Below are 17,920 nucleotides of genomic sequence, written 5' to 3'. Positions count from 1 at the left end.
TCTGGAACACTTAATCTTATTAGCAAAGAGGAAGAGGACACATAACAAACTGATGGCAGTGTTTAAACTGCATGTGTGAATGACTCAGTCTCACAGTAACCTAAGTCACACAAGATACCAATAAAACAAGTTGGAAGAGCTTCTTATGACTCTTAGCCACTTACGACCATGTGAAATGACAGCGATAGGACCAGTAAACCATAACCTTAATGATGCTAAGCATGAGATCTGCCACTTAGATAGCTGGCATCTGAATAATACAGTGGATGCAGAGAGCACAAAAAAAGCACTACTGCCAGAGAAAACTATGGCAAATGCTTAATCAGGATGTGAAGCAGCACTTGCAGACCAATGAGAAAACCAACATAATAACAAAAACACATTGTGTGCATTGGCTCTGCAGGTTTTTGCCCAAATTGAGACCACAAGTTTATCTGGCAAGAATGTAGCCTATCTAAGAACAGGAACATGTGCAACCTCAATCTTGACAGCCAGCCAAACGTGAGTCTTAAAGTTAACAGATTTCTAGAGAGCCCCCTATCTGCTGGCTTGAATGTGCCCAGCTGTTTCACATTCAATATTTCTTTTCCACAAAAACACTAGCAAGAAGTAGTTCATGATTTTTCTAAGAAGCCAAATGCAGTAAATAGCAGTGGAAGTTTAAGCTCACTGCAGTTTGCCCATAATAATGGGACAAATACTGTGGATTTAAGTGTTACTAGAGAAAACACTGATCCAGGGAGTTGGCTGACTGGTTCTGCTAAACTTGAAAAAAGTGATTTCATGGCCTCCGGGGCCAGAAACTAAGGAAACTGACAACTACACACGCAACCAGTGAAGATCACTGGGAACGCTCCAAGGGAGGTTATGACACCCAAGCCACATATTTCTTTTGAAATTGCACAAACAATTGATTGATATGCTTAATTTGACCGTTAACCACTGTGTTGGATATCTATTTTGCCTTTGGCAGCAGGCTGCAAGAGTTCATCAGGTTCTAGAGTTCTTTAGTTTCACACTGTCTGCTGTCTACCATTTAGGCTTCCTGTCATGCCTTTTTTCTCTGTAACTTCATTTCTCCATCCTTCCAGCAAACCAACTGTCCTTCCTGAGTTTTGCTGAGACCATGGATGTACAGGATAAGGAGACACAGACAGAGACGGAGAGAAAAAACAAACCCGCTGCTTTGTGCTGACCTTATTTCCCATGACCCACCCACCCTTGACCCAGCTGTTTCCTCTCACTACCCTCGGTCGCTTCCTCATTTCTGCATTCCTCACAACTTCGTCCTACTTTTTATTTCCGTCACTCTCCTCAATTCCTGCTGTATCATGTCCAACTGGGCATACGCACACACACGTATGTACTGTACTTGGCATTGACCATGTATAGCAGTGCTACTATACAATGTCATCTGTAATATAACACTTGTACTCTCCCTCAAAATCAAGCATGGAAGGTGATGCACATGCAACACGCACTTTTACTAAGCCTGGCTGTTGGAGAGGTGGGGGGCTGTGAATGACTTTCAACTACAGTTTCTAAAAATACCGTAGTCCTTTAAAAGTCTCACCTATTAATAGACTGCATTCAGAAGAGCACAACTTACTGTACATAGAGACTTCCTTTAGACAGGGCAATGATAGCCTTCTGCAGAGTTTTAACACTGAAGCCTGCATGTGCTCTGATTATAGGGACTGGTCTACTACTACATATAAAAAGGTATGGCTAAGCAGACAAAAATAATCAACTGACATTTTTGAAGAAAAACTGCCACACATTCACTTTGAGGATTTGATGGTTTCTTTGCCATTTATGATTGTAAATTCTATTATTTCTGGGTTATGGGCTGTTGGTTTAATAAAACAAGGAATCTAAATACATCTCCTTGGGCTGTGGGAAATTACATTAAACAATTTTCACTATTTTCGGACATTTCATAAACAAAATGGATTTATCAATTAATCAAGAAATTAATTATTAATAATTATTATTATTATCTGCATCAATCATCATCAGCATTGTAAATGTATACAGTCGCCTGGGAAGTGACTCAAACTGATACATTTTTAATGCTATAATGAACCATCAACACTAGTCTGTTAGCATGTACCCAGATGAACCATATTATATGTATGTTAAGCATAGTGTTATGTTCCAACAAGAAAGCCAGACAAGCTGATTTAAGGGCAAAATACAGAGAAAGTTAACCCAAGTGGGGAAATAAAAATAGGGCAATAAGTTCAACTAAATTTGACTTCACAAAGTATGTGAATGAGGAATGGGCAGTGAAGGGTGGAAGATAAAGAGAGATGACCCAGTCATAGTGTGTAGCAGAGAGTGGGGTGGGTCATCTTTTGGCATTCAGCCATGCCGGGCTTTGGGCAGAAGTAAAGCAGTAGGTACTTGTTAGGGCAACAGTAACAGACACAATCATCACTATGTAAGGACCACTCCACATAGTGAGCAGATAACTGGGTGAACCCCCCCCATCCCCCCCAATGCCCATATTAGTCACTCTCAGGATGAGAGTGGGATAAATATAGGGCCTGGCTCTATGGAGGGCAGGACCCACTAAGGCCTTATGAGTTCGCAGCAGAGACAGCTACAGCCCATGGGAAAGACAGGGAGTTAGCCGGTGTGCGTATGTGTCCACAGGTACATGTTAGGCCCTGCTGCTTGGAGGCAAGGCCACGGAAAATGTCTCACAAGCAGAAGAGTGACAGATGGATGAGAAGAGAGAACAGTAAAGTTCATGGGGCGTAATGAAGTACAGGCTTAAAACTCATAACCACAACATCCTCAATTCAAGTCTGGCCACAAGCCTCTGTTGTGCGTCTTCTCACTCTCCACCGTTACACAATTGTGGCAATTTTGCCCTAGAAATAAGTTCAGTAAAATAAGCCAGTAAACATATTGCCCAGACCCATTGCCTTCTGGATGTGTGTGAGTGAGGACCACAAGTTTCGCTACAGTTTCTTTGTTAGTCCAGTCCATGGTCCAAGCACCAGGCACCTTAGTGAACTAAACATACCTGACCCAGGCATGCAGTGCTATTCTGAGAAGGATCCAGATTACATTTCAACTTACAGTTTAAAAAAACTACAGGCAGAAAAAAAAACAGTACTGAATAAGCTCAGTAAAATATAATTTAATGCTGGTCGAATTAGGCGGATATGTAGCTAAGTTGGTCATAACAATGGCTACGTAAGGGTTCTATTCCCACTTTAATAGCTTGGGGTTAAAAATAAGAATAACTGTACTTTATAACGTGGAACTTCCTTGATGTGGACCTGAATCCATAAACAAACACTATCAGACGCCTGGCAATGAATAGCACTAGTGTGATACACAGCTGGTTTGATTTCATGCCATTTACTGAAGCTAATTGCGCAAACTTAAACCACGTTATGTAGGTTATTTGATTTTAGATGCATCTCACGCACACAGGCAGGCAGGCAGGCAAACACACACACACACACACACACAAACACACACTTTGGAAAACATGTATAGCGGAAGAGATGGGTTTACCGGAATTTTTTTAATTGGTGGGATAACAATGGTGTTTTAAATGCCATTTAGCCACAGGTAACACTTAAGTACATGGATGGCCTCAAGGCTTTTAATTACTCATTTAAACCCTAGTTAAACATTATGGCACATACAGGCGTTCACACTATAAATAAACAGACATTATGTACACAAACATTAAACATGCCAACACACATGTACACACACTAGGTGATATGAATCAAAAGATGCTAAGAAAAAACCTGCCTTGTGATGAGGGCCCTTTTCCACCCTGAGCAATACAAGGGAGTGGCAATAAAAACAATCAACAGGCATCATGCAATGTGGCCAACAAAACCAGGAAGTCAGAAGATTCCCACATCTGCTGCTATTTACTAGACACACATGCCTGCCAGTACACACAGTGTCTTGCAGTAACATATTTTCATAAACCTTCATTATGCAGCTGTAAAACAGCTGAAAAACAATGCAATCAAAAGGCAGGCTGTCCTAGACTTTCCTGAAAACCGCCACAGAAGGCCAATTCTCATGCAGGGCACAACCAATTACTGACTACACAAAAATGTTACAAAACAACAGCAAAACACAGACACTGGTACTAAACTGATTTTGTGGGAAATTGGTTACTGTTGATTTCATCATCTTTTAATCCAGTTGCAGTAATTTCTACATTGATTTTCTCCAAATTTGCTAAGCTTATCTGAGCCAGCTCCACATGAGTTTGGAAACACTGGAACACGCTAGCCTTTGATCTGTCCTGAAGGGCAAATTTGTCTTCACCACATTTACAAGTCTAGGGTTTAAGAAACAACAGCTTATGGATGAGTCAGAGACATTAGCTTTAGGCCTAATTGTTGGCTTAAACATACAAAAATATACAAATTATTAACATTGCTACCTTTTTCTTCTTCTTGAGGCTTATTTAAAGTTTTTTTTTTCCAAATGTTTATTTAAAACTTCATACAAAAAAAGTCTTAATTGCAACTTAATAACAACTATCATTATCACACCATGTACTCACAATTTCAAACAGACAATATCCCAGCCTTGGACAAACAAAAAGGCAAAAAAACTGGCGGTCATGTGATTTATGCGTGTCTCAATAAATCAATTGCAATGTGTCATCCTACCTGTGAAACAGGTATGATTCATTATGTTTTAGTAACGTCAAAAAGCAGCATGATGAGTAATACCCTGCTACGTCACCAGGACATACATTAAACAGTGATGTTGCAAAACTATTTACACATACTGAGCTTACTCACAGTGTTGCAACGGTAAAAGTTTGACACATTATTACTATCTCCAAAATTTTAGACTAAATGGACAACATTTAAATGTACAACTAAGATTATCACTATCTACAATACAAAATACAGACAGAGACATTTTACAGTTAAATCCCACCGTTGGAAGTAAAGCTAACCTCATGTGTAACTTAATCAAGTGCAAGTTCTTTAGTTTGAATGGAGACCCTTTATGGCACCTTTGCTGTGAAGTTATTAAATCGTTTTTAATGTAGGCTATATAACAGTGCCATACTGGAGTCTATTCTAGATTTGTATCTACTCTCCACAACTTTTTCACCTTTTAAACTTACAGCTGGTTGATCTGATTTTCTGACACCACCTCGTCGTCGCTGTAGTAGGGCACCATCTTGGCCCCGCAGCAGGAGCAGAAGCTGACCGCCGACGAGCTGTCGGATCCGGACACCGCGCCGAGGGTCATGCCGGCGGTGGGGAGCGCTGTGAGGGAGGAGCGGGGGTCAGGTGTTCTGGGTCCGAGAGAAAACTTTTACTCCTCTCCCACAGTCACGTGCTCTGTCATTTCAATACGTCTAACAACTCCCTTTGGTGTTTGGCCGTAATACAGTAAAAAAAAAAAAAATTACGAAATATTCCGCGAAATAAGCACCCGCGTTTCTGCCGCAATAGACTAGGTCTAGCACACTTTGTTCCTGCTCCCGACAGTGACGCCTGGCTGTTCAAGATTTCCCAATAAAGCGGAAGCGAGTACCATCATGAATAAATGTCCGTGCCGTACCATTATTTATCAACGTTACAACAGACAGCATCCTCTCTACCATGTACAGTACTGAGACATGACTCTGGTCAAACTCTCACTGGAGAAGTCATAGGAGGGAGGAGTTGGAGAAATGTGTTTTTTTGGGAAAAGTGGGGAGCCAAAGAGGACAACAGGGAAGTACGACCGCCCACACCGCCAGCCCTTCTGCATCGACACTTTGCAGTTTGTATACAAAGCTCTGGCCACCGTGCCGGTGATTAGACTGTTTAGTTCCCTTCTCTCTGTCTGGAGGGTGTGCTTATCAGAAAAATCCCCTGCTTGTAGTGTTGGCTTAAAAGCTGCATACTGTTGGTAGGCTACTAACATGCCACGTGGTTGTCCATCCATGATAGATTATGTAATGCTGTAGGTCAGACTATAGAGTAATACATTTTATTTATCTTAATAATATGGTAATATTGTTTGAATCAACTCCTGTCCAACAGCTAATTGAGTGTCCTGGTGCAACAGGGTAAAAAAAGGGGATGTATGTGCTCATTAAACTAATAAAATAGTCAATTAAACCCACATGGGATTTTGGTTTGACAGTGAGTCACTCTCCACCATTTTCTCCCAACACACAGACCCTGTGGTTTAGTTACATAAGGAGCCAGAACAAACGAGAAACAGGCTGAAGTGTTCCAGACTGAACTGCTGTGGCAGCAGGCCTGTAGTATCGAGGTAAAGCGGAGATATGCCGGAGCCTGTCTTGATAAGTCTGAGGGAGAAACAACCCTTCACATCAAGGTGGTATGATGACATCAAGTATCAACTGACACATTGCATGCTGTGTGATGGACACAATGTTTTGGGACATTTTTATAGCCTATTAAACATTTTATATTCTGCTGGCGTGCCAGCATGTAAACTGACAATAATTTGAAATCACTGTTAAACTACAGCCCCCCTCATCATATTCACACCAGCTTGTTCCAAGCGCATAAGAATTAAACTAAAACATCTGTGGCAAATGACCTCAGCACAGTGAAGCTAAGCTTTATTGTCACGTTTATGGAAGGCCTGTTTTAAGATTTGGCTGTTTTCTAGGGTAGAGCAGTTATCTATAGGGAGTTTGACTGAAAAACAGGGCACTATTAAGTATGGCGTAATACAACACACCTTTGGCTCAGTGTTCACAAATGTTCTAGCTCATTGTTATTCACTGTAACCTGCACGGTCTGTGAACACCCCTGAGCTGTGAGGCTGTTGGGAAACTGTAGCTAAACTTGCTACTGATCATAGAATGACCATAGTGCAAATATATGAAGGCCAAGACTAAGGATGGATCAGATTAATGATTTCTCACTAATGTTTATTAACCAATTCACAGTCACTGTATCCAATGTGGCCTTGCACGCAAGCGTCATATTTTCACAAGTACACAGCAACATTTCTGGCCAATAGTCATGCTTTTTGCTCAGCTGTAGGATTCCACTTCCTCCTTAAACTGCATTTTTTTTATGTTGTCTCTTCCTCTGAACTAATTATGACATATCATGGTATTGCTAGTGGCTCTGACACATTTCCTCTTTTCAGCATTTTATAAATTTCTCATATATATGCGTCTCATAAAACATTTCAAAAATGAATTACACTGTGACAATTGGACGCAGTACATTCAGTCACATAACATGTCAACAACGTATGAGATTAATATTTTGTTCAGCCCTGCAATACTAATATGCAGGGATCGGCCTACATTCAGTGTTTAAAATAACAGCCAAAGGCCTTTAGTGCATTAAAATGCATTACAGTGTTTTTAAATTTCAGTCAGAGGTCAGTCCCCTCTTCCTCTCTCTTGTGTCAACTTACTGCAGTCCCAGACTGTTTGTAGGCCTGGAAATCTGTGTACAGTAACTCAGGGCACCACAATAACAGCAAAGGCACAAAATGTGCTTTGTACATTTCACAGAAGTGTAATAACAAATAAGAAGAATCTTGTATACACTCTAACCTTGTGAAAGTTACAATTTTATTGAAAACTGTAAAACTAATTAAAACTTTACTTCTTGCCATAAAATGTTTTATTTTCTCTTCATGACTGAATTGCAAGACAGGAATACGGTTGCTTTATTACTTAAAGCTCTCTTCTTCTTATTCTGTTTACATGACACAATCTGGCTCATTTTAACAGTCAAGATATTAGACAAACAGAAATGTACACAATGTACTTTAAGCAGTACTATTGTAGTTTATGTTTTTAACATATGTTTGGAAAACTTACACAATTCACCACAATAACTGATAAGATTAGCTCTGGGGGATGTTATAAACCATGTCACTAATCATATAAAAAATGCTTTAGCAGGCTTTAGGTAATTCAGTGCATTTTCAAGTACATAACACGTGGCAGGTGACAGTGTATGTGTATATGTTAACACTAGAGTGTGTGCCCAACGAAATTGATTATATCACATATGAAATAAACAAGGTTCAAAGGTCACCCACACCTGCACTCCTGCCGTCACACTAAGCTTCACTCCATCTCACTTTCCTATCAACAACTCTTGCATCATAACACAGGTTGTCCAATGAGCTCTGCCAGCAAATGTGACCACAATATCCGAACACACCCACACAGCTTGTCATGTGGTTCTGTTTAGTGTTGTCACATCTACCAGCACTAAGTGGGAACTCATTTTTCTGTGGGCTGGTAACATGAGTCTGTTATGGTGTTCAGCTGAGAAATGTTGCACAATCGTCTTCTGCTACATGTCTTCCTTTATCACTTGATGGGAATGGGCAGATGAAACATGCAGTTTAACAGTTCTGTAGTTATGGTTGTGGCGGTGGCTAAAACCACCTGGCCTCAAATCATTAGATACACAAACAACATAAAAATATGTTTAAAGGTCCCATAGCATGAAAATTTCACTTTATGAGGTTTTCTAACATTAATATCAGTTCCCCCAGCCTGCCTATGGTCCCCCAGTGGCTAGAAATGGTGATAGGTGTAAACCGAGCCCTGGGTATCCTGCTCTGCCTTTGAGAAAAGGAAAGCTCAGATGGGCCGATCTGGAATCTTGCTCCTTATGAGGTCATAAGGAGCAAGATTACCTCCCCTTTCTCTGCTTTGCCCGCCCAGAGAATTTGGCCCACCCATGAGAGAGAGACATCATGGCTTTCAAATGAGCAAAGTGGCAGTTGTTCAAGGCCACACCCTCCACCTTGCCCCCCTCTCTCCTCCTCAATATTTACAGACACAGAAATGGCACATCCTAAGGAAAGCTCATTGTGGGACTGGCTCTAGTGGCTGTAGTTCTGCACCAAGGGGCTGAATTTCAGGAAAGAGACTTCAGATACAGTATTAGGGGACCACTAAGGTCTATATAAAGCACCCAAAGAGCACCATGTCATGGGACCTTTAAAGATTGAAAGCAATAGAGCAGCTGTACTACAACCCCTTCAGCTCAAATATTTGCTAACTACTCAGCCCACTCTGTTGCGATAGGAGAATTTAACCTTGGAGAAACAGGTAGCACTCTAACAGCCAGATAAGACAGACAAAGACAGACCTGTTAGCAGAAGTAGCCTGTGTACTGTACTGCAGCTAAGAAGCACTAGCTGAAAATCTTCTCCTGAGTTTGAGACCCTATAGAAGTAATCTTCCCAATGCTGGGTCAAATATTTTTAAAAGATAGATTTCTGTGTTGGGTGATTTTGTTCGTAGTATAATCCTATTTCCATACTATGGTGCTAAGCGACACATGCTGCATTTTGTAATGAAAATTCTGTGACATGTCACTTATTTGGTGCATTATGGTCCAAATTCAACTTTTTTATAATTAAGGGGATGGATTTGGATTAATATATTTATCATTTCATTTCCATTTAATTTGAACCACAAGATACACAACATACATCATTTCATGAATCTTGATGGCTGTGTCACATTTGGTGCATGTAATACAACATGTATAACTGTGCCCTATATACAATCTTTTTCTCTTTTATGTGGTGGGAAACCGATATATGCCCATGTAGTAGCAGGTGTGTATCCACTGTTGAGTGTAAATGACAGAGGAACAGCCTATACACTCAACGAGGCATGTCTCCACATGAGGAGATGGTACTTAAACAGTGAACACAGATGGTGTTTCCACGGCTCGGTGTTCGTTACTGCACCTTGCCCTTATAATAGCAGAGTTATTAAGTTCTTGGCCTGATGAACCTGCTCGGCTTGTGTGCATCTGGTTCAGAGCTGATGCACTAACATGCATACTTACTACTTAACAGTGCAGGGAGAGGCTTGCAACACAAATGATTCAGATGTATAACTAGGTTGGTCTGCTGTTGTGAAGTAATGGCTGATGTTATTTCTCACAGAGTAGTTCCTCTTGCCACCCAAATAGATTCTGCCTGCCATTAATATAATTTGAAACTTCAATCGTATTATTGTCCGAAACAAACAGTATCTGAATAAGGAAATGCTCTACAGCAGTAAGACAATGGACAGACAAGGTCAGAAAGAGAACAGCTAAATGCCGCCCCTCTTTCTTCTCACAGGCTTTTCCCCCATCCACAGCTGGCTTTTGACCAAAGTAAATACATCACACTGACACACCCCTAGGCTCTAACAAGGTAGCAATGATGTGTTGCTGTATACAGGCACTCTACAAACTAAACGGAGATAGAGGACTGAAAGCAGGGACTGCAACTGACATTTCAAGTGGGCCATTACAGGTGTGCTGTGACCTTTAACAGTAGGCCTGTATGATTTGGGGAAAAATATGAATCACGATTTTTTAGCTTAGAATGGATATCACGATTCTCTGCCAAGATTTTTTTCTCACAAGTGTAATGTTTATTGCACACATGAACCATGACAAAACAAATCAAATTGGCAGTACCAAACATAGATTTTTTTTGGCACCTATAGCACATTGTGCACCACCACAAGCCTGTAAACATAGAGGCTTCAGTGAATAAAGAAAATAAAGTACATACTGGCCATTTAAGTACAATAGGCTACCAAAAATAGTGACATATAACACATTGAACTAAATATGGCCCTGATACAGGCTCTATCTGAACTCCTTGAACATGTCTTCACATAATTAAAACATGTCAATGTCAAATGCTTTCAATCAATTAATTGAAGGATAACATTTAAAAAAAAAAATTATTTAAAAGTTAAATCGTGAACAGGGGTGAATCGAGATCGCGATTTATCATGCACGCCTATTTAACAGCTGTGCCACATCACATGTTATTAGGGCTGTGCTCGATTAAAGAAATTCTTAGTCAACTAACACTCATTCAATTGTATCGACTAATCGATTAGTTGATTTAATCGACAGATTAAATCAATTTAATCGACAGATTAAATCAACGGAGTTTCTCCGCAAAGAGTCATGCAAAAGCACCACTTTAATTCTTGTGTTTACAAGAGATGTGCTCGTACGTTTCTTGGAAATACGTCATTCAGCATGAAAAAAGCATAAAACATGACTAATCGACTAAAGAAATCTTAGTTGACTAAGACCAAAACGACCGATTAGTCGACTAATCAACTAAGAGGGAGCAGCCCTACATGTTATCGCTGCGCATAATCACAAGAAGGATAGGAAGCACCTCTTTTGTTGAGCCACCACAGCAGAACAGAGTTTATCAGCCGTTTTCACAATTTTTCCAACCATTTAAAGATTGATTTACAACATAACAAAAGCTTCAAATGTTAGTTTCGTAACTCTGGATAGAAAAAAAAACTCTGTCCTTGACAGTCAGTGTCAGTCCTGAGGCAACAGTGTGTGGCAGGCACAGATTCATTAATGCACTGCAGTAACGTTATACTTCACTGGTGTGGTGCGGTGGGTACAGACAGCTGTTTATGTGTGTCTATATGAAAGCGACGTTCAGGGAGAGATACGGGGTGTGAATCAGTGAGTAGTCAACTAAATAACTGAAAGAGAAAAGAGACAAAGACTCTGGAGAAGAGCAAGAAATCAAGGCAGAAAAAAAATATAACTGCACTGCAAAAGCCAAAGCTCCCCCCCAAAGTCTCAGTGGCTCCTATACGGTATATTTGCCCTTGCTGCTACTTGAATCCATATGTAGGGTGGGGAGTTAATTGGACTTCATCTCTTATGTATTACACATTAGGGGTCACTCAGCAAGCCCCTTGGCTGCACCCTGCATGTCTGTTCCAGTGTGTGTGTGTGTGTGTGTGTGTGTGTGTGTGTGTGTGTGTGTGTGTGTGTGTGTGTGTGTGTGTGTGTATTTGTGCTAATGCTGAGCAAATGGCGAGCTAGGTAAATGGTAAAACAGGACTATAATGATGTTAGGCGTATGGGGAATAAGCTTTGTGTGTGTGTGTGTGTGTGTGTGTGTGTGTGTGTACATGTGTACATATCCGTGGGTATGACTTCACCAGCTGCTGTTGCTTTGTTGTATTACCTAACCGATAATTGGGACCACATGTCGTTCTTGGCACTATTGGGGTGTGTTAAATACTTGTAGGAGTGATATCACCAAGTTTCAATTTTCATATTATGTGTGACATAGCATACCATCTTTTCATCTAGTACCATCTAGTATGTTCTACTTTTGGTTAAAATCCACTCTGTTCCAGGTTTCATCGTGTACTATACAGTAAGTGCTCCACATGAAGCCCTTGGCTTGTCTTGGGCCAGGTGCAATCATGAACTAAAATGACTATCATATGGTGTATATGGGGTTTAAATAGTATTACCCCTGCCAATGAGGTCATGCTTTTGTCCAGTTTGTCTGTATTTTGTGAGAAGGATTTCTCCAAAACTTGGGAACAAATTAAAACGAACCTTTTGTTAAAGATAGTCCACTAGCGGAGGAAGAATTGACTAGTTTTTGGTGCAAATCCATATCTGTTCCGTTTAACAATAGAGAATATAAAACATCCATCTTTACTTTCTGTCTTGTTACATTTGCAGTACTGTAGATTTAGCATAAGCACTTCACTCACCCCTACCTGTCTCTGTAGATGTAATCGGTTCAGGATGAATCGCCTCACAAATATTATGACTTTGTTGTCAGCCAATGCATATTATGCAGACTTAACTATTTTTTTTTTTTTTTTTTTTTTTTTAAGATTGATAGTTAGTGCACATTGTCCTGCTGTGTGAAGGAGCTCAGGACTGAAGACTTTGACCCTCCTAACGACTCTAGACAAGTGGGAGCCTGACCAGCTTTTTTTCAGATGTATTTGATTTTGCCAGACCTTGCTGGGCTCATGTAGCGTGACAGGGTCCAAGACACGCATTTACGAAATCTGAGTGATCCTGAGCAACAGCCAAAGCCCAAAGGTGAAGAAAAAGGAAATGACAAAAGAGTTAAATCTCCTTCTGGCAATGTAGAACTCTGCTCTGCTTCGTAGCAACAACATTCAACACTGAGACAACACCGGTACAGACTGGCAGATTTTAGAGTCAGGACTCTGGTTGAAATCTGTCATTATCTGTTATGTGCGAGGTTTCTGACAAACATCATAACGTTTGTGCGTAGCATTCTGTTTTACCCTGTATCTGACGTACACCGTCTCCTGACAGGAAAGCAACGTTTCACTCAGACCAATCCTTCAGCCTGCACTGGCCTCACAGAGCAAGATATGAACAGTCCAGTCTGTCAACACTGTAGGAGTATATGGGTCATGTCTTACTGCAGTGTCTCATTACCTGTTGTATTAAACAATACCGACAGTAATAACAAGATACATTTAAATCAAGACACAAACCTAGACGGTTTAGATTGCACTTCAAAGCTTAGATTAGTCTGCTAAGTCCCTTACAAAATCCATTAAAAATGTTTATTGGTTGTGTGCTACCATGCTACATGGAGAGACCGTAATGTAGGGATAACATTTAAAGTGATAAGAGACTCTGTCTGAGCCTGCAGACAGTGAAGACAAATTTTCCATGTTTAGTGGTAGCTGTTTATAGGCAAAAAGTTGTGAAGGGACAAGTCTATAAATTTCATTCCAATTCTGTAGAGGGCCTTGGCCCAAGATACAGCACAATGACAAAGACACCTGAGTTATCTAAACAAAAGGACAATAACAGTGCTGACGTCATTTATGTCGTCTTTTATGAAGATATACACGCATCAAAAGCAAATCATCTACTCCGCCACAACTACCAGGTAGAATCATGCAAATCAATCCCAGCCTATGACATCAGTGGACTGAACAAATACTGACAAAAGTACTTACAAAGACATCATTTGTTTGGAGCATAAAAAAAAACTTAAATTAAAAAACTGTTAGTACCACAATGGTTGGTGCCACGGGGCATAATCCTCAAATGGCATTAAGTGCTATGTATTTCAAGGTCAATAATATAATCATAAAATCAAAAATTATTAGAATTCCTAATTCCTCAATAAGTTGTATTGAGACAGTTGCCTTTACTAAACAAAGCTATACTAACTTTAACATTTAGTATTTTCTCCTTGACATTAACTGTTGTATTAAGGTGCTTATTGAACATGGTAACTAGTAGAACTAAACAAAATGACAATGTGAATCTGGTGAAGACAGACTTGTTGTTAACACCTGTGTTTGTAGGACAGGAGTTTTGATAGATACGACTCACTGGGAAACAACTTCAGTGGACATCATTCCTTTTATTTGTTACAGTCTTGGTCTAAGCAAAGATGAAGGGAATTTTCATTTTGGTGGCATTGACAAACTGGTTTTAGCTTGACACATAAGTTGGCCTTTTGCAGATCAAATTAAGTTGTATGCAGCACTATATTAAATCAATGAACCAATTGCATTAATGCTTTAGCAACTGTAACAGAAAATGTGGCTCAGTGGTTAAAGAAACACTGTTAATCTGATGCGCTGTCTCCCCCTAGTGGACTGAGTCTCTATTTACAGTTTCTAGTGATGCTACTCAATGGCAGTGTGTGAAAGTTATTCCAGGAAACTGGAGTATGACAAAACAGGAAGTGGTCTTACCTTCTGGGCTGGGAGCGACGGTCATCCTCACCACTGCCTGATTCCTAGAGACACAGACAGAAAATTCTTGAAAAAAACAAGAAATGAATATGCAATATATATATGTATATAAAAATACCTGCATCAGTTCATATCAGTTCATATCAGTTGCACCAGCAGCTAGCATTTTGGAAAGGACACACTGTATCAGATTGACCAAAGAGACTATTTGCTTCACACGCTGAGTCAGACTCAAGTAACCTTGCATTAAAAGAGTGCTAAATTGGCTGGCGGCTACGTCAAGCCTTTCATCTGTAACTTCAGTTACAAGGCAGGGCCAGCATGGTATTTGAACTGAGGCTCAGAGCACAGACCAGGGGTAAGGCTGCAACAGACTTAGCGTCCATGCCCTCCCCTCTCTGTCTCTTTTTCCAAAATGCAATCATCCTCCCCCACCACTGCAACCAGCACAGTTCGCACACACACACACACACACACACACACACACACACACACACACACACACACACACACACACACACACACACACACACACACACACACACACACACACACACACACACACACACACACACACACACACACACACACACACACACACACACACACACACACACACTTAATCCCAGCCTGTTTTGGTAATCCCTCACAAAACTCAGGGAAGTTTCTCTTTGGCATCAATCTGTCAATCCTGGCTACTACACAGGCCAAAACACACACCCAATACCCCAGACAAATACAGTATGGATGGACACACAGGGATAGGTACAGGCATGGGACACCGAACAATAACGAAGACGCTAATGCTGGTGCTGATGAATGATGATGATACATGATGATGGATGAGGAAGATTAGATGGAGAGGTCTAAGGGATGAGGATGGAGTTTTCATCTATTTTCTGTGCCTGCTTCCACAAATGTGATTAGGCCTAGAGAGGCAGCTGGCTGAATGATGCTCTCTGCATCAGCAGCCTAACAGCCTGCCTTCAAGGCAAAATATGGTGACACGGGAGAAATACGAGTCCATGCATGGACTCAAACACTTCCTGCACACACATCTAACAAAATGCCTAGCTCAGCAGATTTCAAAGGCATATGTGATCCCAGTATACCATTACACCACTGCAAAGCACTCACTCCACAAACGTACTGATGAATGTAGGGGCTGTATACTTCTAATATGTGATGAAGACAACATACCATAATAAGCGCGGCCATGGGTGGGATATGATGTACAGGCTGATCTCCATGGTTACCATGCTAGCGCACAGATGTGTAGGGAGTGGTCTTATAGCCAATGAGAACAGAGGGTTTGGTGTGCTGCTAGGCAGATTACACTACCACTAAAGGGTGGCTATTCTCCACTATGCTGAAGGGAAAATGCTAGCAATATTAATTGATGGGTCAATAATATGAAACCTGTGTTTAATTTGCCAAAGCCCTGATAAAAGGTTTAGGAGGCAGCATACTGGAAAAAGCCTATCACATATGCTGAAGTAGCGATGGCATTCCAGCTGTGCCTCTCATGACTGTTCATCTTTCTTTATGGACCTCATTCCCATCTCTTATCTCAATACACTGCTCTGTTGTGCTGTGCCTTTCCCAGCACCCTATCCCCCCCTCTCAGCATCAGACATCTCACAAGAGTGCTCACATGGCTGCTTCCCATCAGGAATGGGTCTCATGACAAGAAGCTGGTAACCTCAGCCTCGGCTCCTTTTACTGCCTCAAAGCTACAAACCATCACTGTTGGGTTAAAGAATAATAATTTCATCTTTAATCATAATTCATGTGTGTCATTTCTTTGATCTGGCACAGCCTGGTCAAGATTTGAATGTGTCCATATGTCTCCAAAAGCCATTATGTAGTAATAATAATAATAATAATAATAATAATAATAATAATATAGCTCTGAGCTGTAATGTAATGTGCTGCAGCCATTTATATATGGCTCTAATGATGTTTTTTTTTAAGGTTTCCTAATCCATTTTCCATAATATGCATGTCTGTCCCATGTGTTTCTCCACCAAACTGGCCTTGATATCTGCAACATAGTCAGTCTCTGCAAAACACTGAGGTTAAATTGAGCTGCATGTGGCTGAACTCCTGTCACGTTGTGTTAACCAGAGGTCAGGATCTTCAGCGAGATGTGTCTTTTAAGAAGGCTCTCTGACAGACTAGCTAACATCAGCCCCTACACATATCACTGTGGCCAATTTACCATATTCCTAGCATGATGGCATAGGTCTAATCTATGGCAGCCACACCATCCCTGCCTGGGTCAGTGTCAAGAGCCTGAGCCAGACGTATGAAGCCTCAAATTGTCAATGGGAATAAGAGGACTGTCCCACTGCGTCCAACTGAGTCTGACAGGCCTGCCACACTAACCTGCTTACCAGGCAGCTCCTCTCCAGTCACTGTCACTCCACTAACAAGTGATAATAGTAATACATTTGTAACGTTAGTGGTGCTGACATGACTGGCCATTTGGACAAAGGTACAGAAGGCAGCATATTCCAGGTGTATAATCGTAGAATAAACATAACCAATAATTACCTTTACTGCAAGCTGCAGTTAAAAGACGTTTTAGTTTATCTGGCGGCTTTTCTGAAATTACTGGGAGGAAGTAGGCAAACGAGCTCTAACTGCTAACACTATCTAGCTAAGATAGAGTTAACGTTAGTTTGCAAAAACTTGACACCTTTAGTAAGGAACTGAGTTAACTTTGCACACATCTAAATAACTTGAAAGACAAACTTGCATCCCTCTGCAGGACTGTGAGGTTACTTTTAGGTTACAGCATGATGCTAACAGCTAAGCTAGCCACCGGCACCGATGTACAGTACATAACGCTAAATCCCGAGCAGTGAAAACTGGGCTAACGGTATTCTGGCGGTGACAGACCAACGAAACTGACCCGAAATGTCAAACCAGTTCACAGATACTTACAGACACAGAGGGGCTGGAGGTAGTGCTCGGTGTCGGCGACCGCTGGACGGTGACAAGCGCCATGCCGCTGCTGCTCTGACCTCGGTCACCTCGGAGAGTGAAGCACCGGGATACAAGACATTTTGGGCAGAACTAACGTTACAGTATGCGGAGCTCCCGATGTTATTTCTGTGTTCGTTGCTTAGTTGCCCCTCTAGTGTCAAGTTGAAAAGAATCATTAAACATATTCGGTCTTCACATTTTTCAAAATAAAAGTTTGTATTCAGGAAGCGTTGACTTAACTAAAACAATACATTGTTACACAATATATTATCATTATTTACATGACATTCAAAATAAGTAATCTTCTAGGTTTTTGTTGTTTTATTTATAGGCTTCTGTAGTCAATAATCGTTGCCTTTTAAAGTATACAATTTATACGCCTTTATTTTGACATTTACA

General features: G+C 40.8%; 1 protein-coding gene across 2 annotated transcripts in view; it reads right to left on the bottom strand.

Annotated features, from left to right (window-relative positions):
• Positions 1-17,668, bottom strand: part of ssh2a (slingshot protein phosphatase 2a) — a 30,590-nt gene extending 12,922 nt beyond the window's left edge. The window contains exons 1-2 of one of the 2 annotated variants that reach the window (XM_028572333.1): positions 17,480-17,668; positions 14,531-14,574 (exon numbers count right to left, since the gene is read on the bottom strand). In XM_028572333.1, the coding sequence (XP_028428134.1) occupies positions 14,531-14,574; positions 17,480-17,542 (107 nt within the window). In that variant the 5' untranslated portion in view covers positions 17,543-17,668. Of the gene's footprint in view, positions 1-5,134; positions 5,680-14,530; positions 14,575-17,479 lie in introns of those variants that run through there. The other variant, XM_028572324.1, reaches the window with a different exon arrangement.
• Positions 17,669-17,920: the final 252 nt, after the last annotated feature.

Source organism: Perca flavescens, chromosome 3 (assembly GCF_004354835.1).
Source record: "Perca flavescens isolate YP-PL-M2 chromosome 3, PFLA_1.0, whole genome shotgun sequence".
Classification (NCBI taxonomy): domain Eukaryota; kingdom Metazoa; phylum Chordata; class Actinopteri; order Perciformes; family Percidae; genus Perca; species Perca flavescens.
Note: the sequence above shows the minus strand (reverse complement) of the source record. Positions and strands in the feature narration are given on the sequence as shown.